The 23,077-nt window shown below is 43.7% G+C and overlaps 1 protein-coding gene across 5 annotated transcripts in view; it reads right to left on the minus strand.

Annotated features, from left to right (window-relative positions):
- Positions 1–122: 122 nt before the first annotated feature.
- The window catches only part of LOC133504481 (nucleolar protein 4-like), a 59,574-nt gene continuing 36,619 nt past the window's right edge, over positions 123–23,077 (minus strand). For 3 of the 5 annotated variants that reach the window (XR_009795971.1, XR_009795969.1, XR_009795977.1), the window contains 7 exons: positions 18,984–19,399; positions 18,657–18,848; positions 18,396–18,584; positions 18,087–18,200; positions 16,653–16,908; positions 15,457–16,407; positions 10,601–15,373 (listed from right to left, as the gene is read on the minus strand). Coding sequence is in view for 2 of the 5 variants with exons in the window: in XM_061826764.1 (XP_061682748.1) it covers positions 1,346–1,545; positions 2,187–2,343; positions 2,593–2,774; positions 4,662–4,820; positions 5,799–5,946; positions 7,425–7,591; positions 8,559–8,680; positions 10,221–10,594 (1,509 nt within the window). In the remaining 3 variants the exon portion in view is untranslated. Of the gene's footprint in view, positions 1,546–2,186; positions 2,344–2,592; positions 2,775–4,661; positions 4,821–5,798; positions 5,947–7,424; positions 7,592–8,558; positions 8,681–10,220; positions 16,408–16,652; positions 16,909–18,086; positions 18,201–18,395; positions 18,585–18,656; positions 18,849–18,983; positions 19,400–23,077 lie in introns of those variants that run through there. The other 2 variants (XM_061826764.1, XM_061826753.1) reach the window with 2 other exon arrangements.

Raw genomic sequence — 23,077 nt, forward strand, 5'->3', positions numbered from 1 at the left:
ATATATATATATATATGAAATACAAAACACTACAAAAGTATCAGTGAGAAAATAATTCCATAATTACTGCTTTCATGTCCTCCTTCATTGTGCTAAAATAGCAAGTAAAAGTGTGGCAAACGTGAAAGACTGGAAAAAATTTATTTTGGGTAAAAACATGTCACGCTGTTCATTTTGTTTTTTATGGCTCAAGATTTTGCTCAATGTCATCAAGTAGGAAAGTTGCATTGTCGTCTTGCATTGCATCACATGCAACCTGTCAAAGTCGCCACGGATGAAGGAAACCGTGTAAACGTGGCGACAGCCCCCCTTCCCCCCGCTTCCCCCGGAGGTTACTGTAAGTCCGCTTCAATGTAGCTTCATCGTTTGTGCTAGGCTAACAGTCTTAAGCCACAGCCAATAAGTGCAGGAAGCTATGCTAACTGCATTAATTAGCAGAGTTTAAACGAGGGGTGGGCAAACTTCTTATTAAATTTTCAGGTTTGATTTGGAAAACGAAGCTGAAATTAAGTATGCATAAAACATGGGGGGGGGGGTTTCATCATGTGTGCTGCCCTAAGATGCTGACAGATAGCACAAACTCCTTAGCTGCAAGGATACGTAATACATCATGAGTGTTCGAACATTTTTGAATGTCAGGGAGAATACAAGTTTAGTCTGGGTTAGTGGATGCTACGGAGAGTATTCGTTGCTTGTGCATGTTTTTGCTCTAGGTTCATAGTATAAGGTTTAAACAATTAAGATGGGCAACTATAAACAACTCTAGGAGGGGGGGGGCTTACAACTACTCATGATTTTGCTGTGTGGGGCTATAAATGTGGTTATTATTCAAATATTTTTGTAACTTTTGTTCTATATACAAGCAAATCAACAAATATCCCCCAAAATTGTTGATTGCCCCCGAAAATAGTAAAAGGACTCTTGAGCACGGTGGGCCAGATTTTAAAAAAAAAAAAAAAAAGGGAGGGATGCTTTGCCCGCCCCTGGCAAACAGCACCATTCAACGCATACAACAACTTTCGCGAGCGAGCACGTCTGAACACACATTCACCCTCGACAAATGCAAATGCCAGCGCTCACGACCGGGTGGGAATTCCGTCTCCAGCGGGAATACACCAACCTTTTGTCCTCCTTGAGAAACATGAACAAAAAAATAATAATAATATTAACTCCTGTCAGGCAGCTAAAGTGGCTAAACGCCAGCTTGCAGATCGTTATTGCACATAGCGTCTCCTTGTGGCCTGCAGTCATCATTGAAGAAAGTTTTTGTCGCGAGGTGAGAAATTGACAGACTATTTTTGTCAGCATCGGCAACGTCGTCCACCCCTTCGTCGCTGCACGGTCGTCACACCTCAACGGTCTTGAAGTACATGCGAGAGTAAATGGAGTCCAGCTGACTGTGCAAAGCGTGGAAGGAGGGCCTCTTGGAAGGCTCCGGCGCCCAGCAGTCCATCATGATGCGGTAGATGTTGTGAGGACATCTGCTCGGGCACGCCAGTCGGGCACCCGACGACAGCAGGTCCAACACCTGCTTGTTGTTTTTGCCTGAAAGGTTCTCACAAATGGGTAACCTCAGCAACTCCACACACTTCATCTAAACTAGTCGCATTAACGTCACCCTCAAATGTAGGAAAATCAACTCAAAAAAAAAAAAAACAGTACTTTTAAGAAATTACAATGTTTCTTCGATGTTGAATAAAATTGGATCAAAGTGTTGAAAAACATTAACATTGAATGCATGTGGCATTGTGCTCAAATGTGAAATATAACTGAGCAATAAGCCAGTTTCTAAATGAGAATCAATTCCCAAAAAGATAATGCTAGCATTATTAACATGTAGCTGAAAGCGTAAATTAATGATGAGCATTAAAATGTACAAATATATTTATTATCTATTGGGAAAAGGTCAAACAGTTTCACTTTAGTGATTTCGTAATTTATTATACGCTGGTTAAGTTCTTTCGACACATGTATGTTGAAATGTTACTAAACTGGTGTAGATTTCTATAGCTGTCCGACTCATTTTTCATTTTTGTTGGTGTGTTACATTCAGAAAAAAAAAGCAATTGTGATATTTTAAATAAGTTGAAAAGTGCGTACCTGTATTGTGCAAAATGGTTTTACGTGTATTTCATTCCAAAAAATGTACATTGTGAAACTGCGTGCTAAAGGCTAATGTTACCTACCTTCGTAGGGCATTTTGCCACGCGACATCATCTCGTAGAGTAGAACGCCAAAAGACCACACGTCAGACTTGACCGAGAACTTTTGGTAGATGGCGGCCTCGGGCGCCGTCCACCGGACGGGAATCTTGGTGTTCCGGCTAGCCGTGTACACGCTGTCCTGGAAAATGTCCAACAAAAAAGTTGATACACTTGATTTGCCTTCGCGGGCCACATAAAATGGCTGGATCTGGACCCCGGGCCTTGAGTCTGACACCTGCGCTCTACATAAAAATTCCCAAATAGAGTTAGTGACGAGGGAACTGAATCAAGCAGTAAAAGTTCCTGAAACTTTAGGAGGGGAGGGTGGAATGCTATTTACTGTTTAACTTCATTTTACAATGGACACAAGTCATCTTCGGGCACACACCTTGATAATGCGAGCCAGTCCAAAGTCCGCCACCTTGCAGACCAGGTCCTCGCCCACCAGGATGTTTCTGGCCGCCAGGTCTCTGTGGACGATGTTTCGGTCCTCCAGGTAGGCCATGCCCTCCGCCACCTGACTGCCCATGTAGATGAGGTGCGCCGAGGTCAAAACCTGGCCTTCGGCAGCTACACATACGCACGCACACACATGTACGCTTTTCAACACAGATGGGTGAGTGGCAATGATGCACGATTCGAATGCTATTAGTTTGTTGGGAGACAAGTTGTTAAAGGGCCACTGTCATGAAATGCATGATTTTTAGTATGATAATGGAAAAAAACGGCAGCCAACACGGACATATGGGTTTTTTTTTCTTCCCCACCATAAAACGTGATTTTGACGTATACAGCTTTTTGTAACGCCCGCCGTGAAAATCCTCTCGAGGGATTTGTTTTCAAGAAGAAGCAGGAAGTGACGTACATGGCGGCACCGCCCTCAAGTGGACTCGTTTGTTTATATTAGTTTTACCTCCGGGAAGGTAGCTCATTGTTCCTTCGTGTTAGCCAAAATGCCGGCTCGTTGCATTGCTGAACATTGCTTGAACACTCGGGAGGATGGATTTACCCTTCATAAGTTTGCAAGAGACCCGGTTCATCATGAAAAATGGATTGCACGGGTGCAAACGACGAGAGCTTCGTGGGTTCCAAATGACAGATAGGTGTGTATACAGCTACTAAAACAAAAATAATAGTTTTGGGCGGACCACATAATCCATCTCTCATAACGTAACAGAAGATCTGCGTACGTATGACAGGCGTGCTAAATGTGTCGATGTGCGCGTCGACAGCGTCGCCTCGCCGGCGAAGCCTGCCGCGTCGCCTCGCGGATGGCAACGGCTATGAACAACGCTCCCGACAATGGCGCACTCAGCCTCGTGCGATGACAACACCATAAAGCAACCCGGCTCGGGTCCGTGATAAGCCACCTCGGTCCCAAAAATGAGCCACCCTGGCCGAGGCGGCTGAGCCAACGCCGGCCTTGTCGGCCGGGGTGGCTCATCTCCGCCACGGAAAGGGATCGGACGGGGAGGCGGTTTGGCCGTGATCGCATATCATCTGACTTTGGCTCGAAACAATAAGGTAATATTGCCCCGGTAACTTCACTCGGGTGTGTGAAGTTCTCCTTTTCGAAAAGAGCTTCCGTGTCTGAAGGGGCGTGTTCGTGTCCCATAGTAGGGTCCACCGCGTGTTTTCAATGTCGAATATCCGGGGTGACGTCACGGACAGGAGATGCAGCCAATATGGCGACCACTTGGATGTCGAATGACACTTCAGCAACTTTCCACATGGTTGATGCACTCTCCGCTCATATTTATTTTTTCGTACAGATATTGAGGTGAATAAGGTTATATGCATTTTTCATTACAATATCTATTTTAGAATGTTCATAGTGATGACACTTTGACCTTGAAGTATTTTGTGATATGACAGTTTGCAAATATGTTTCAGAAACGGTCCTACCACAATGAAAAAACATCTTCCTTGAGTCTGAAGAACATTAACTTTTGCTAAAGTAGAATGAGAAACACCGTGGACAAGCTCATGTAACTTAGTGGTAGATTTCAAGCAAACAACTTATTGTAACTCAAATGCAGCAGTTTCACGTACAAACAGAATCCACATAAAAAAGGTAGACTTTCTGAAGTTTCGCTTCAGTTTACGTTTCCTGAGCGTGTGCTTTTTCCTGACAGTGTGCACAACAAAGGGTGAGCGTAAACTTCTATTTGTATGTGAAAAGTGCATCTTGTGTGTGAACAAAGTTTGGCTTGTCCCCGCCCCTCTTTCCATATTCTCAACAGTTTATACAAAATAACTTTGCCTATTGGTTTTATCTCACCATTTGGCTCATTTTCACCACTTTATCCATCATTTGTACTGACATTTTTAAATGTACTTGTCGAATTACTTGCAGTGTTTCTTTTTGTACAGTGTTTGGCCTCAAGTACCTCAAAAAACAAAAAAAAAGAAAAAAAAATCTGATGCCATTTTTCCCCTGCTTTTAGGTCTACTCACAGGCCAGGTAGGACTTGAGGCTTCCTTTGCACATCAGCTCAGTGACGATGTAGACAGGTTCTCCTCGTGAGCACATGGCCAGCAGCTGGATCAGTTTGGGGTGGTGGAGGTTCTTCAGCGCCTGCACTTCCTTCACAAACTCGTCCTGTTTGGTGTCCTCTGACAATCAAGCAGAAACATTGAAGGAAATAGTCAAAGCTGCAGACACAAATTCTTGTTATTATCAATTTCTTAATTTTTTCATTTCTATTGACTGCAGACTAATACTTAAAATGTTTATTCGCTAAGATACGCCGGTGCAAACATGCCCAAATTTGGAAGAGGCTCCTTCGCCGCCTGCCAGGAAGGAGCATGGATGTTTTCCCGCTTGGGAGCATAAATATGAACCATCCATTCATTTTCTAAGCAAGCCGCTTATTCTCACAAGCTAACTTCAGGCCAAAGGCAGACAACACCCTGAACTGGTCGCCAGTCAGTCAGAGGGGACATTTCAACACCATCACTGCCAATCGAATCGATCCCAAGTTGCCTGCACCAAAGTCAGCCCTGTGCGCCACTTCTCCATCAGTGACTCACATATGAACCATAGGTAGCTACAACATGCTACGATTCGCTGTGTGCCTACGGCGATGCTAAGCTAGTGAGGGCAAATTGTTGGAGCATTCCATGCTTACGGCAAGAAAAACAAAGTAAGGATGACTGCACATTCTCCTGCATACAGTTGCGAACTGTTCATCGGTATGAATATTTTGGGGTGGGGGGGTCCCTTTTCAAATGTGCTGTCTAACACCACAACGACGCCACTCTCAACTCGTGGTGGCAAACGCCAGCAAATTGCCACCTTGAGCCTCATACGTGCATTTACATAATGTGTCAGTCTTTGTTTTAGGTTTAGTTTGACAGTAAACTTCAAATGACTTGAAGCCTGTTTTTCAAAAGCTCACTCACTAGTTCTATCCTCCAAATTGCTTCTTTCGTGAGATGACTTGCTTTGATTGTCATTATGCCGAAAGAAATTAAATAAACGAGGATAGACCGTGAGGAACACAGTCAACAAAAGTTGCGTGAGGGTCCTCTAAGTGGCCTCCGCGGAGACACACGTAGTGTACGAAGTGCACGTCAGCGACGGCTGCGTACCTTGCTTGAGCATCTTGATGGCTACTCGCTTGTTCTTCGCCGTCCACAGCGCTTCCCAGACTTCCCCAAAGTGACCTTCGCCCAACTTGCGGTGCAGCTTGAACTCCTCTCGAGGCCGCTCCCAAGGCTCCATGTCGTAAAGCTCCCGCTGCACAGAGCACAAGCAGGTCAGTTGACGCCGCGACACGCAAAGCGTGTGTGCGCGTGCGTAGGCCACTGTGTGTGAACAGTGTCACAAGATGGAGGGGCCATGGTGACTCTCATCAGAGGAACCTCAAGGACTGTTGCTGCTGCTGACGATGATGACGATGAAGATAAAGCTTTGTTTGTTTGCACTGATGAAGAAGACAAGCGAGACCACATTTGGTGATCATCTTTTATTAATTTTTAGTGTGCCACAAACATGATTGAAAGTGCAAGTGTTTGCCTTTGGACAAGTCACCAAAATGTAAAAAAAAAAAAAAAAAAAAAAAAAAAAAAAAAAAGAAAAAATATTTCAATGACAAATTATCATAATGTTAAATGATGTTAAATAACATTTGTCACATACACAAAGAAAATACAAAAATGCTGTCACACCAATTCTACCTGTTAACATTGAGAAGCGCACTTCATTGAAATGGTGGGAAATTGAAATAGTCAATTTTAACACCAAACAATTATTGTGACTACATTTGAATAATGCTTTTTATCTTTTTTTTTCCAAATGACGATCATTATTAGCTCCTTTTCTCATCATTATGTTCTGATATTACGATTACTATGATGGACAGTGCAATTGTTTGCCTTTTGACAAGTCAGTAAAATGTAAAAAAAAAAAATAAAATCTTTCTGGAAATGAATGACAAATAACCGAAATGTTCAATGATCTTAAATAACATTTGTCAAGTACACAAAGAAAATACAAAAGTGCTTTTACACCATTTCTCCTTGTCAACATTAAGAAGGCATTGAAATGCTTGGAAATTGAAATAAATACCATTTTAACACCACACAATTACTGTGACTACATTTCAACAAAAGTGATTTTTATCTTATTTTTTTCAAATGATGATCATCATTTCTATTACTTTTGTCAACATTATGTGCTAATATTACAAAGGCGTATTTGGGAGCACAGAACCTGAATAAATTATATTAAGAGAATACATTTGAAATTATGAGGGAGGAAAAAAATAATCTGGAATATACAAGGGTATTTTTTTTTTTTACTCTGAAGAAAATATTTATTGAAATGAGTACAAATTTTCCTTTGAAAACAATTTGTTTGAAAAAGTAGTTTTGACATTTACAAATTAAAAAGTAGTTGTAAGTAGTTTTTTGTTACATTTTTCAAATGTTTTGTGGATTTAAGAAAATTTGAATGATGAGAACAAAAAAAGAACATGAGAAAAAAGGTCGAGGCTACAAGAATATAAAGTTTGGAGAAAATGTAGCATTTTTTGAGGAGTAAATGTTGGATTTTTTTTCATGAGATTAAAGTTTTGATTTTTTTTCTTTTAAAAAAAAAAAAAAAGGATTATTTGGACCAAAATGAAAAAGAAAAGAAAAGATGAGCTCAAGGCGAACATGCAAAATTCAAATTGTTGCGCATGTGTCTTAAAATCTGGCCGCACGATGTGTTACCTGCTGAGCACACGGCTCCGCCAGCTGCACGCCCAGACTGCGAGGGTTCTTCTGATAGTACGAGACCAGCTCGCCCAGCGTCCCGAAGGAGATCTTGTCCGACACGAAATAGGCACCGATGGACGAGCGCTGGACCCGGAAGTGGAGAACCTTCCCGTCGCTGCGGGCTGAAACGACCACGCAAGGAGGGGGGGGGGGGGGGGGTGACTATAGGAAGAAGGCCGCTCAAGAGAAAAACTGGGTGACATAGCAATGACAATAACATTTAAAAAAAAAAAAAAAAAAAAAAGACTATCAATAATCACAATAGGACAATAAATTTGTTTGATTTCAAATTTGAAAATATATGGGGGGAGGGGCAATGTTAAATTATGAGAAATATAAATGATTATTTTACAAATAATCGCTCGATTAAAGATGGGATAATTATATAATAAAAATGTGCTAATAATGTTAACTATGCAAAGACAATCTTGGATCTCTTCTTATATTAACAAAACATTTCAGCGAGTGAAAAGCCATTCATTTTACTGTGATAAAGCAGGATTTTTATGAGACAAAATCCTTGATTTGAGAAAAAATTGCTAAATGAAAAAAAAAAAAAAGTCATGATCATATGAGAATGTAGTCATTATCTATTGAAAATAACAGTTTGTATGTATGGCTTTTTTTTTTTCTTCCAAGAAAAAAAAAAAAAAAAAAAAAAAAAAATCAATAGGAGGATTTAACATTTTGAGGGGGAAAAAAAAAGTCATTTGTAGAAAAATGTGAATTTCAAAAGCATAAAGTTGGATCTGGAAACATTTTCATTTAAACTTTCAGTTTTTAACCCAAAAAAAAAAAAAAAAAATACAATAACTTTCGATTTAGATTTTTAGAGATAACGCCACAGTTGTGATCAGCGGTTGTAAATGACCACTTGAATGAGTCCAAGGGTTACACGATATTTTTGTTTTTGTACGCTGGTTCCTCACAGAAAAACAAAAACAAAATGTATCAAATCCAAGAACAGGTAAATGTGCAGGGGGTAAAATAGTATGCAGGGTTCCAATGTACTTGTTTTTCTTTTTAAGAGAGAAAACCCCTCGTATTACGAGGATAAAAGTGTAGAAACGCTGTTGTTCCCCAACAGACCTGAGATGGTGTACTCGTCACTGTGACTCTCACTAATGCGCACCAGGAAGCAGCCATCTTTGTTCTGGGGGGCCAGCAGCAGCTTCTCGGCTTTAGTGCGGTTGATGTTGCCGTAGTACCACCTGCGCACACGGGACGCGACCACTTGAGTTGGAAGCGCGCACCGCCATACCCAACAAAATTAAACATTTGTCTCTCTTCCCTCCTCTGTCGGTGCAAATGAGATTAAATCGCGTAGACACAAACAGAAGAGAGACAATATAAACACCAAACTGGTCGGCTTAGTTCAAGATGGAGGATGCGGGATCGTTTGCTTCTGCCTGTGCGTGCGTCAGCATGGGCGTGTGGCTCAGGTTTCGTTGAAACTACCGACAAGGAACTCGAGTGCCTTCACGTCTTTGCAAGTCACAATTAAGTCACGTCTTCGCCCACAAGTCCTGAATCAAGTCGCAAGTCCCGAGTCGAGTCACAAATCCAACACCTTGAGTTTTGAGACCTTTTTTGAGTTATTTTAAACACAAAGAAAATTCAAATATACTTGGAATTAATTAGGGCGGCACGGAGGATCAGCTGGTAAAGCGTTGGCCTCACGGTTCAATCCCGGACCCGCCTGTGTGGAGTTTGCATGTTCTCCCGTGACTGCATGGATTTCCTCCGGGCACTCCGGTTTCCTCCCACGTCCCAAAAGTATGCAACATCTAAATTGACACTCTAAATTGCCCCTAGGTGTGACTCTGAGTGTGGCTGTTTGTCGCAATGTGCCCTGCGATTGGCTGGCAACCAGTTCAGGGTGTACCCCGCCTCCTGCCCGTTGACAGCTGGGATAGGTTCCAACACTCCCCGTGACCCTCGTGAGGATAAGCGGTGAAGAAAATGGATGGATGGATATTATAGGTGGCATGGTGCTGCAATTGGTTAGATTGTTGACCTCAGAGTTCTGAGGACTGAGGTGCAAATCCCAGCCCCACCTGTGTGGCGTTTGCATGTTCTCCCCACACCTGCATAGGGAGAACATGCACTCCAGTTTCCTCCCACATCACAAAAACGTGCAACATTAATCGGACACTCTAAATTGCCACTAGGTGTGGTTGTGAGCGTGACTGTTGCCTGTCTCTATTTGCCCTGCGATTGGCTAGCAACCAGTTCAGGGTGTACCTCGCCTCCTGCCCTACGATGCTCCGGTACTCCCACGACCCTCGTCAGGATAAGCGGCTCAGAAATCGGATGTATATCTTGATATTCATATTTATTGATCAAAACAAAATTTGATAAGTGCATTGAATCTTTATAAGAAAAAAAAAGGGCTGATCTAAATTTTGGCCTGTATGCTTTTTTTTTGTGGTAAAAATAAATGGTTCCTTGGCCTAAATGAAATGTACATTCTACTGTGCATGACTGTATATTTAAGAGAAACAAACGTGTTAAAGAGTATAGAAAGCCTTTCTAAGTGTATGGTTGAGAGTTAAAATCTTAGTCATACAGCTTCAAAATGTGCATTGATTATCAGAACCAGATATCACCTATTGCAGGGTAGATCCGGAACTGAACCACCGAAACCTTCAATTCACGTGTTACTGACCCAGCACCAACTGACGGAACCCCTCGGATTTAACTTGAAGACATCCGCTCCAACCGACCTGAGATCGGCCGTCTCGCACGTACTTGTGTTTGGCGAACTCGTCCTGGAGAAGCGCCACGTAGTTAGCGGGGATGAGTCCGGACTGAAGAGACCCGGTCAGTTTCTTGGCAAGGACGTAGTCGCCCCGCTGCTCCAGAACCGAAAGCTTGTCCCCCTCCCGGACCGTCAGCTCGTCGTCGCTGCGGGCCTCGAAGTCGAAGAGCGCCGCGTACAGTTGCACCGGCCTCTTTTTGGGCGACGGCACGCGGATGGCGCCCGACACCGTCCGAATGTCGGCGGACCGCGCGGCCGGGTTGGCAATTACGTGGTTGGGCACGCTCGGGTAGCGGACGTCTGGCCAGATGCGGTCCCACAGCCGCTTGAAGCACGGCATGCAAGAACGGCAGCAGCCCTCCATGACCCGTGGACCTCAGGAGCGAGGGCCGCCGCAGCGCACAAGCAGCCGCCCCGCGGTGCTCGCCTCCTGCGCGGCGGCCGGGATCGAGCATTGGCGGCGGGCTCCGGATAAACCGGACCGGCCGGTTTTTTATTTCCCTCATTGGGAATGCGGAAGCACATCCGAGGTGAGAGCCGGTTTGCTTCGGGCTCTCACGTGAACACGCGTCATTCAAAGAGCGTTGCCTTCGAACGCTGACAGGTGCGCGTGACCGACACGGACTTTTCAGCGAGGCCGCGCCTACTTCCGGGTGGCGACACCTTCGCGTTGCGCTGAGTCGTCGGTTTGACGTCAATCAACAGCTCTTTCCCGCTACTTCTGGCCCGGACGCCCGGCGGGTGGCAGCCCAGCGTAGTCCACATGACTTTTTCTAAAATCACTTTTTGGAATGTGATGACTTTTTTTTTCTGGTAGTGTTCTTTTTTATGGCCTTTTTATGTTCCTAAAAATCATGAAAATAGGGTGGGTGTCAATATTCTTGTTTTTACTTGTAAAAGAAAAAAAGCTGAGGTGATTAGCACAGTTTTTTTTTTATTATCATTAGTATATTCAGCTGTTGTACATCTCAGGAGGTCTCGAGAGAAAACAAAATGTCCGCAGTGACACCACATTTTAAAAAAAGTCACCATTAAATTGTTGACGATATGCTCTCTTTGACAAAACACAAAAAAAAGTCTCATTCAAATCTATGAACACAATAGGTCCACTGTTGTATGGAATAAGAAAGACAATAAATAGAAAATGGTATCAAAGAGGGCAGAAAATGAGAGTTTGTACAAAAACTTTGTGGTGTTGGGTTTTTTTTTTTTTCCTGAGGTTAACGTGTCATCTGCAGCCTATGTACGAGTAGACCACTAAAATTGGTCTCAATGGCTTTTCATTCTTTTACACCGATTGGTGTGTGTCGTGTGTGTGTGTACGCAACTGAACCCCCTCCACCTAAAAAAAAAATGGTACTAAGACAATGTGTTTTTTTTCTTGATTTTCAATTCGAGCTCAGTTTTGTTTCTTCACCATGTAGCACTCAGCTAACCGTTAGCATCCCTAATTGAGGTACAGTAAGATGATTGCAATCTGTTAGCATCGATTAGTGACATGCGGAGAGACGCTATACCATTAGTGTGTTTCAAAGCAAACAAGCCGTTACAATCCAAATGTAAAAAAGATGCTAGCAGCCTGTTAACATCCTTGAGTGACATGGAGAAATGCCAAACAACATCCCTTCAGCGACATTTGGCTAAATGCTAAAAAGAAGTTACAATACCTCATGGGTTAAAAAAGATGGATCCTAGCTAGCTGCTACTTTAAATTCCTTTAGTCACATGGCCATCCATCCATCAATTTTCTGAGCCAGTTATCCTCACAAGGGATGTGGGGGTGGTTAAGCTTATCCCAGCTATTTTCGGGCAGGAGGCGGGGTACACCCTAAATTGGCTGGCAGCCAATCTCTGGTCACGTGGCCAAATGCTAAAAATCTATTGCCATTTGTTCAGTCTCTCGTGACCACTAAAACTATGAACATACTTAGCAACTAATAAGCAATTGGCACGACCTTAGTAATTTATGACATGTTGGCAGGCAGTTCCAGTTCCTAACTGAGGCATGTGAGATATTGATTAATGTTAGCGTCACTTAGTAACACAAACGGTGCATTCAACCAGGTGACAACTGAACTATTCACCACACAGCAAGTGAAAACTTGCAGCTTCGCCTATTTGCTGAAATTGGAAAACTTCAACTTGAGCCACAAATTTGTGTGATGCTGTATCCCAACAGCCAATTAGCATCAAGAATATGTTCCGTCATATACAACGTTCTGGAGTTTTTGAACAGAACAATGGAGGATTAGATTAGCGTCGCTGTTTATGAGCACTTTTTGGCATCTTCCACTCGCAATAGAGGGAAATGAAAAAAGCCTTCAGAATGGTGGGCGAGGAAATCGGCATGATGTTCTGAACCCAAGCACGATCGTGTTTGGGTTTCCAAGATTTAGGACCTCCACAACAAGCAGGCCTATAGAGAAACAACAGAAGTTAAATGGTCGTCAATGGTTGCTTGCAAAATAGCCAAAAGAAATGGTGTTTCTATCAATCGTAGGAAGCCACGCCTCTTTTCTGGTTACATGTTGCGATATTGAAGAGACTTTATATTGACGTACAGCAACACAAGGCGAAGTTTCCTTCATGTCCAGAATAAGGAGCTGGTATCTCTCCAGTGCCCTGTGGTGAAGTACTAGTAAGCACTGAGCATCCTTTAGCCTCACATGGCAAGAAGCTAAAGAGCTTTTAGCATTCATGATGATATGGCACATAACGAGATGTGAGTAAGACGTTAGCATCACTTGGTCACACAAACAGTTGGCATCGTCTCACCAACTTGTGGTTGAAATGCTCGCAGTGAGCATCTGAAAATGATATTTTATCTATAAACATAGCTTAATTTGAGATGGTAACAAGAATTTAGTGTCACTTAGTCACACGTAGAAATGCTAACAAACTAATGACATCTCTTCAGAAATCAATAGGTAAATGCTAACATGAGTTAGCATCACTTAGTTGTACTTGTGAAAGTCTGGCATCTCTTCACTGACCTAAATGTTTAACACGAAGCCCAACTAGCAATCCCTTGGCACAACGTAGGGTAACAAAATGACCTTTGGCTAAATCTTAGCAAGCTGTTAGCATCCCTGCTTTACGCAAGACAGTAGCAAACTTGGGTCACACGTAGTTAAATGCTAAAAAAGTAGGAGTATCTTTCTCGGGACCTCTAGGGTAGCGTTAAAAGCAGTTCGTCTCTCTCATTCAGTCATGTGAGATGCTCACGAGTTGTTAGGATCCTTTAGTCACACACGGCTAAATGTTAAGAAGCTGTTTGGAAAAACTGGTACCAAAAACAAAGGTGAAGAAAAGTGGACAATTTAAATTACAACTGTGTCTCGAGCTGATTGTTGTTTTTTCCCTTGGGAGGGGTTGCGCCGTGGCAGTCGATTTGAGGTTTGGGGCAGGGGGTGGGGGAGTATGAATAACGATCACAGAACACGAATATGAGGAACTGTGGCAGAGAAAGTTAAAGTTCTGCGCATGTAAACATATACACTTCCAATGAGTGAAACTGCATGAAGTGAGGGTGAGGAGTCGATCCCAGTTGGAATCCTAAAGACAGACATATTAACAAAACGAAAGAAAAATAACAACGGTAATTTCTAAAGCAAAGTCACTAATACAATAAGTAGCTGGACCATGTAAGTATGTCTTGATTTGGGGTCACGAGTATTTAAGATAACATGAGCCAAGAGGCTAGGCTAACCTAAGGTTAACCCTGGACTGCTGACCAGTAAATTTCAGGGCACACACATACACACACACACACACGTATAGATTTATGAATTGATATTATATCCAATGAATTATTGACCACTTTCTTAGATGAGATGAAAATGGTCATTGATACATTTTTGGGGGAAAACTGAAATTAATGCAATAATTAATGATAACGTAAATGATCAGTGGGCTGGATTCGAAAACAAAGCGGGGTGTTTGTGTTTTTCCCCACAACCTGGCTTAGAACCTTTAAAACCTGATTGTAATGCAGTGAAACGCAAGTCATGTGACATCATTGCTCCCAAGAGCCCACCCGCTTCTGATTCTCCCGGTTTTGCATATTTGTCAACAAAATAAAACAAGAACAAAAAGATTCTTCACAGTTCAAACCGGGTATATTCCACAAAACCAACAAGTCACAAAAACTCAAATTGCTTTCGCAATCGCTAACCCCTCGCAGTTTGAGACCGCCTAACATCGTGAGGACTTTGTGATTATCAGCTGCATTGCGTGTAAAAAGAAAAAAAAAGTGCAATCTGCAGCACCTAGCCCCCTTTCCATCACTAATAAAATCATCACAGTCGGAAACAAGTCGCCTTGGAAATTCCCTCTGGCCGAGCCTCTCTGTTAGCTTGTTTATTTTCATAAATGTCATTTTTGCGAAACAGAAAAAGAAAAACTTTAATACTAACCGATTAGCAAAGGCAGAACCTTCATTTGCTGTTTTGATAGCTTAGCTTAATGTGACCTCAGGTTCCATTAAAAAAAAAAAAAAGTGTGATAAGAACGTTGATGTCGGTTTTAACAAAAGAATAGGATTTCATGCTCAGCTAACTCTTTCCTCACGACAACATTAATCATTGTACTGAAAGTTCAGATAAATAAGACGCTAACTTGTCAAGTGCAAATGCAACATTTCAACACGTTAGTTCAAGGAGAGGAAAAAAAATACTAGTTTGTCTTTTTTCACAAAAACAAACAAAAAGCTCAACAGTCAACACAAATAATCGCTCATTTGTTGCCCCCTTTACCTGCTGACTTGTTAGCTGACCATAACGTAGCTTGTCTTAGCCATACTAAATCCTGCAGTGCTCATCCGTAAGTCTATACAAGTCGGCAAATTAAAATTTATCAAATAAAAACAATTTAAACCAAGCTAACATTCTCCTCCCGACAAATCGAGGCTGCTCATTGATTAATCCAGACCACGCTAGTTAGTTCTCGTATGTTAGATGACATTAGCGACATCCAGTTCTTTTGTTGACGATGTGTGTACGAAGTTCACGTTGGACTTAAAATGTTGCTCTTTTTAAATAAAATGGGATATTAAGACAAGTTATTGTCATATTTGTGACTAATCAAAGCTGCTCACTGAACTGAAATCCAGTAACGTCACCAACTTGTTGACTACCTGTACGACCTAAAAAAAAAAAAAAAAAAAAAGAAAGTCAGACTTAAATGAAAGTTTTTAAATAAAAGAATACAAGTTTAAAAAAGGCTTACGTTTTCCTCGCAACAAATCACTGGATGATCCAGATAACAAATGTTGGCCAATAACGGAGGCATTGCGACTTGTTGCCGAATATCCGGAATAGTCCAAACGAGACACGCAACACAAGAAAGCATTTGGTGTTCCGTCATCGCCGCCGTTTGTGAGGTCTCGCGTGTGTCGATGGCAGAAATGCCGCCTCTCGTTTTAGCAGCAAAATCCCAATGCTCTCCTCGTCCTCTGGGAGGCGCCAGCGAGGAGGGGCAGGAGCTTTAGGTCCATCGAGAAGAGACGGAGGAGGTCCGAAGAAACGTGACGGCCACGTTAGCGTGGGAGGTAATAAAGGAGTAGTCATTAGCATTTAGCACACAATCATGCACGCATATACACACACACACACACACACGTTCATCCTTCACATCATCAGCTGAGTATTTACAGCAGCAGGGCAGGAAGTGGATGATTGAGGTATTTCCTGCTCTGGTCAACAGGCGTCCGAGGTGCATATGAAGTAGCAGGAAGGGCAGTGGGGAAAAGTGCTTCTATGTACAAGCCGGAGTGTCCAAGAGGGCTTCCCAAAGGGGCCAAAGTCGCTCTTTCTCTGAGGCTCACGCTGATTGCCAGAAGAACAGGATAACCTCCTTAAGTGCTCACCAAGGATTTCATACGTTTGCCACATTTTCTCCTAGAAGTTGTCCGGCAAAGGCTGAAAATGTGTGCAAGTGTGTGCCCATCTGCCTGCGCTCTTCAGTTCTGCTGCAAGATGAGGTTCTCCAGCTCGTCGGCAGAGCGCAGCAGGAAGGCCGCCGATTCCCGGTATCCGGCGACCAGCTGACGCACAGCCGCTATCTCCGGTTGGCTGAGTTGGGCCGAGGCCCCGCCCCCGCCCCGCCCACCCAGACAGTGGTTGGCGGTGGCGGCCACGTTGCTGGATGAGAGCGACTTCATGCTGAGGTCTGTAGGGCCTGATGAGAAAGACGAGACAATTCATCATTTGACACAGGTTGAGAGGTGTCAAAGTATCGAAATGGGCTTATTGCTTATTTTTATTCAACTTCCACAGATGACGATGGGATGAAAAAAAGACGGAAATGGAGAGAGGTCAGGTCAACCGCAGTTAAGATCACAGGGTCCAAAGACGGTGAAAAAAACAGACAGCAGCAACACGGAGGAACGTGATCGCACAAGCTCCGCCACCCAGAATCCTCACCGTTGCTCTGAGGAGCGGCGCCAGTCGTCAGGGAAACAGGATGCTGCACTGCAGCGCCCAGGTATCCACGATAACCGTAGCTGAGGCCGGCACCGTTGATGTAGACCTGCGACTCCTGATTGGGGAAGGCGGGGGCGGCCAGGGAGTAGGTTGAGGGAACAAGTGACGCCGGCTCTCTCAGAGCACCGCCACCGCCACCGCCAATGCCACTGCCACCCCCGCCGCCGGACAATTTATCCAGCGAGTTGGGTTCATCCTGGAAACACCAACACAAAGTTCACATTGGCTTCTCTTGTTGACCACAAGAAAAATGATGTTCACTTTGAATTGTAGTAGCAACCCACACTTTTGGGGATTCAGGCACAACTTTTTCTTTTAACAATATCATTTCACAGTCGACCTCATGAGGCCAGAGCGGGGGCCCCTGATGTCGGCACTTATCTGTCTTCTGATTAGTTGGTCAGAGAAAGTCCAATAGAACTAGGAAAAGCCATCTGTAGCTATCCATAAACCTTAATAACATTTATTAATCAGTATCTCTGTTGAGTATGTGGTATTTTATTTAAAAGAACTTCATTTTAAAAATTCTTTTCTGACATTGGAAAATAACTAACTGAAGACCAAATTTGCTACATAACCAGTGTGGACATAGAAATCAACCACACTAAAAACTGTCAGTATTTACTTGTATTTTATGAAAGCTTCCCACCTCTAAAATGACAACTTTTCAGGAAATAAAAGAAATAAAAGAAAAAGACATTTTCCTTGAGTTTCTACCCCTTTGTTCGCTATTGCCAGCAAACACTTTGCATACAACACACTCCAAAACTATGTTCGCTAATTTAATTTGCTAAAAAAAAATAAAAAAAACACAAGAAGTGACAATAAGATGAAATAACTGTTTATATCGTCAGAAATCAATTTGAACGCACTACTGTCTTCACTTATGAAGCATTATAGCGCTCGTTTTGAACAAAACAAGCCGACTCAAATGCATCCAACCTCTATATTTTCACTTGTTATTGTCTAAAAATCACATCCAGAATCTCAATATAGGCAACAATTACTGCGCATAACACATATTAGTCAGTCTAATGATGAAATGTGTGTGTGTGTGTGTGTGTGTGTGTGTGTGTCTGTGTGCGTGGAGGGGGGGGCAAATTGATCTGAAAATCAAATATCATAAAACAAGCTTAAGTTACAACTGAGCCTATTTAGGGAGGTGGGGGTGGGGGGGTTCTTTATTTATTTATGTGTAGACATTATTTTAAAGTCCAAATCTAAGGACATGCCACCACAAATACTTCGTCAGGATAAAATGTAGTCATGTAGTGAGAATAAAGAAAAAAGTTCTGCTCGTTGGTCGCACCCCGATGATTACGCTATGCCTGTCACTTGTGACCAAAAGGTTGACGTGCAATGGTGGCGACTCACGTGATAGGCGTCCAAGCGCATCCTCTTGGCAGCGTTGCGCGATTCGCTCTCGCAGGCGGCGGCCAGGATGTTCTCCGCCATGGCGGAGGTGAGGTGAGGTGGAGTGGGCCGGGTCTGTGGGGCAAAAACCGTGTTGTGAAGTCACGCGGTTCACCACCGGGGGCCAGCGGAAATGTTTGCAGTCAGCATTCACTTGCAGCGCTTATTCAGTACAGTCAGACACTTTAGTAGTGTACTTGTGTGTATTGTACAGTTGTCGTATGAATTATGCAGGCAGGTCCACTATCTGAGTGAGTCAAGAACTGGTACCTCCATGCCGCTCCTCTTCATGCGTCGGCAGGATTTGAGGTAGGTGCGAATGCGCTTGCGAGCTCGTTCTTGGAATTCCGGGAATTGTCTGCTGCAGGACTCGATGATAGCCTGGATCTTCTCTTTGGGCTGCTTGGAGATGGGAACCATCCGGTCTAAGTTCTCGTCCACAAATAGACGCACAAACATCTGGAGGAGCACACAACGGACGTTATCGCTCGCGGCCGTGTACCGAAGAGGCTCGTGGCCACGCCCACTCACGTTAAAGGCCTTCAGTCGCTCCGGATCCACGCCCTCCGTGTCGTTGATCTTGTCGCTGTCGTCGTGCTCGTCGTGCTCATCGTCATCGTCGTCGGGGGCGGCGGCGCCCCCAAGACGGCCGGCGCTCAGGTCCTCGGCGCTAGCCTCCATCTTGACGCTGTCGTAGCTGCCGCCCGAACTGTACACGGGAGACTGCGCTCACACCCGCACAAATGCAGAAGTAAAATCCTGTTAAATGCTGGCCATATTGGGGAATGCAACATCCACATGCAAATCTTGAGGGAAGAGCAAAGACAGTTGTAATGGGCAAAATGTGACTTGGCTCACCTTGCCACCATAGTCGCGGTCCAATCGCAGCTCGCCAGCGTGCGTGTGTGGGGTGCGCGCATGTGGCCCAGGCAGCGCGGGGTGAGGCGCCAGTGGAGGTTTGGCGGCCAGCGGGTACTTCCTGCGCAGCTCCTCGGGCACATTGGGATGCAGGGCCCCCAGCAGGGCAGCCGCCGCCGCCGACACGGTGACGGGCAGGTGGGAGGCGCCCGCCAGCGCCAGCCTCTGAGGGGGGAGCTCGCTCAGGCTCACGGGCCGCCGGTCCTCGGAGGATGACGACGCGGGCGTGCTGAAGTCGAGCGGGGCAGACCCACAGTTGCCGTTGATGACCTCCACCTCCCTGACGAGAGCGCTGGAGGAGGAGGACGGCGGCGTGAGCGTGGGAAGGCCGCTGCCGCTCTCAGATGATGAATCGTCTGCAAACACATACGAGAGTTTATTGAGTGAAAGTTACACATTTAATTACTAATAATAAAATGGGATAAACGGTATACGGTTTGCAAAAGCAATACATTTGAAATTGCTGTCGTTGTGACATAGTGTTGTGGATGGTGGTTAGCGCCCATTTCCAGATTTTACACAAGCGAGTCTCAGCCGTCCAAATAAAGTCTATAAAGTATGCATGTTGTGTTTAGCAACAATACTTAATTATATTCATAATTTATGATGTAACAACAGATGAAATAGCAAAGGTTGCGTTCATTGTCACCAGTGATGATCATCATATTCCAATGAATGGGAGGATAACTTACATGTGTTTTTCATTTTCACCCACATCCCCTTTCAGACAGTGTTCTCTATTTGTGGGCCAACTAGCCAACGCTTGGTGAGTTGAACGTAAGACAAAGGACGTCGCGTTGCTAATCTAGATGTTAGCACACACAGTGATATGGGCCACTCAGAACTAAGCGGTTATCGATATTTAAACTGGGGAACATGAGTGATCCATTCAGGGTTAAGCTTATTTAGATGTTGCACATTTACGAGAAATCTAACTGTCTCAAATGCCAGGTTGGAAAGACCCGCTAGAACAGCTTGAAAAGGGACATTCTGGGCATTTCCATCCCAAATGATCTTGCAAACCTGATAAAAGCCTATCAAACTTTGTGAAAATAAAAGTTGGGACACAAAGACATGAGTACAGAGACTCATGAAGACCGTTTGATGTCATGAAGTCATGAGTCCGTGATCCCAGTACAACATACGTACGTTTCTTTCGGCTTGTCCCGTTAGGGGTCACCACAGGGTGACGACAATCATATTAAATTTACTATTAATCTGTTTAAGGTATTACATTCATACTGATTGAAGTGCTTTATTAAAATCATTTTACCTTTTTGTATCTTTTCGAGGTCTCACAAATGTAAGATTCTTGTCTGACATAAGTTTTCTTGGGTTTTTTTAAGCGCATGTTTGCACGAACACTATGTCCAGCAGGGGACGACATTCAGCCACCAAGGAGTTCTCTTTCTCAATCATAATCGTCGTCATCATGCACTTTAATGGCCATAAACGTGGATGGATGATGGATGGGCGCAATGTGGATGGGTGGGTGCTGGCAAGAGATGGGGGATAACGGAGGGCTGAAAATTGGCCTGCTGAAAAAAAGGACAGATGACAGACGAGTGGCAGAAGGACTGATAACGGAAACGAGTGGAGGAAAGAGCTAACGCAAAGAACGCAACAGAAGGAAAGTGAAGAGATGAGGGATGGGAGGAAGAGGATGACCGTACAGTCAGGGCCAACATCACAACTACAACATAAAAATGATGTGCTGCAACAAAATAAAAAAAATCATAATAACTGCACGAAATAAAATGCAGAGAAGCCATCAGCTGGTTTCCAGCACGATTTGAAATGCAAGGACACAGAAGGAAGGGATGAAGGAAGAGGAAAGGAAAGATGGAGACGAAGGGCAAATGGACTGCTGGGGAGGGGGCAAGGAGCCAGCGAGAAAAAGAAAAAGAAGGAGGTCAGGCGGGGGTGAGGGGCGAGCTGTGGAGGGAGGGGGTCACAGCTGAGAGGGGGATACTGAAGGATGACGATGATGAATTTGAGACTAACACAAAGATGATGCACTACTTGTTTTGGTTTTACTTTGATTAGCAGCTTAAGTCTGGTGAAAGTACGTGCTCAACGGCGTGATGTTCTAGTTACCCCCCCTCCCCAAAAAGATGACATTATGGCACCGCTAAAACCCAAAAAAAATGTGATGGTGCACTACGATGCACTGTATAGTCATGCGTATGTGTTGTTTTTTTTTTTTTTTCTTCTACAGACAACAGAAACTAATTGTCTTTTTAAAATAATTAAAATTAGGATAGATAGGGGAAGAAAAACATCCCTCCCACCCACTTGAACTTCCTGGGTGTCACGTGTTGTTCACTTCAAGGGGAGGACAAAGGAACGCCACCATTTCCGCTCCTAACAATGCAATTACACTTTCTGACCACCAGTGGCGTCAGTGCACCGATTTCCTGCACGACAACGTTGACATCGTCACACTTGTCACACTGCAGAGGTTTGATTTCTTTTTACACTTGCCTAACAAGTAAGGATGTCAATGTTCTTTTTTTTTTTTTTTTAATGTTCGCAACAGTCACTGTTGTGACCTCGCAAGAGATTTTTTTCTTGATTATTTGTATCCATTGTAGCGGGCAATTTTACCAGATGGGTGAGGAGATTTGAAGTTGCGAGAGATGTCCCCAAAAATGAAGAGATTAAATTTATAACAGAAGATGCGAGGTGATGGTCAGAGTCCATCACTGTGGTGTCGTGCTGGGGCTCGCCCGAAGGAAAAGTGTAGATTTGATATTAAGGCGGGTGCAAAGATTTGGTTATTTGGATATTTTAATTCCTTGCAGTGGAGGAAAAATGGTAAGTGTTTGAGTTCACTTCTGTACTCATACCGTAATGTTGTGTTGACAATGAAGAGTTCATTTGAAATTCAAAATTATAATGACAGAAATTTCTCTCTTTAATCATTAGTGTGCTTATAAATCCTGATAGTGTAGCGGTACACACACCTGCCTTTAGTGCAGGCACCGTGGGATTGGTTCCCGCTCAGTGATAGTGTCGATATCTGCCCTGCGACAGAATGGGGACCATCTCAGGATGTAGTCCGCCTTTCGCCCGAAGCTAGCTGCGATAGGCTCCAGCTTTCCCATGACCCTTGTGAGGATAAGCGGCTTGGCTTATGGATGGATGTTTATAAATGAATTCGGTTTCAATATGTTTTGGGTAAAGGGATTTGTGTTTTTACAGGTTTCGGAAGGCCGAGCCTGCATTATTTGTCGCAGTCCGCGGAAGTTGGAAATTTGTTCGCTGAGGACAAACAAAAACAGGTACCAACATATTCATCAATGTCTGATTGGTGCGTGCAAATCTATTTGCTCATTACCGCACATTGTTTACTCAAATACAGATGACAGCTCTTAACAAATTGGTGGCATTTTTGGAACACTTTTCAAAAACTACCGGTGGATCTGTCCATCCGTTTTCTATAGCACTGGTCCACACTTATGGACAATTTCAAGTCGATAATTAACCGAAGGGTTAGAAACATGTTTTGGAGGAAACTGGAATACTCCAAATTGGCGATTTGAACTCCCAACCTCAGGACTGAGAGGCAAATGTCCCAAACACTCCGTAACCACTATATTAAGATTACTTGAAACTTCTTATCATACGTATTAATTAGCAAAAAAAAAAAAAAAAAACATCTAATTTCCCCAGGTGCACATTCCATCAAAGGAGTAACTTCCACTAACAACCCAGACTAAACTTAAAAAGGCCTACAAAAGCTCACCTCTCAGTGGAGTGTACTTCCTTGACACCAACGACTGTACTACTTTCCTATCGAGCCAGGTCTGTGGTGTCATCTTGCAACAATCTCTAGCCTTACAGAAAACGCACAAAAAACGTAAATTGGGGAGTTGAAAAAAAAAAAAAAAACGCAAACTGCATGTAGGCGGCTTTGCACTCAGTGTAAAGGACAAAGATGGTCATCACATGCAACACATGACAAAGTGGAAACTCCCACTTTGTTAAAGACACACACACACACACACACACACATACAGTCATTTACAACT

Source organism: Syngnathoides biaculeatus, chromosome 2, assembly GCF_019802595.1.
Source record: "Syngnathoides biaculeatus isolate LvHL_M chromosome 2, ASM1980259v1, whole genome shotgun sequence".
NCBI lineage: Eukaryota > Metazoa > Chordata > Actinopteri > Syngnathiformes > Syngnathidae > Syngnathoides > Syngnathoides biaculeatus.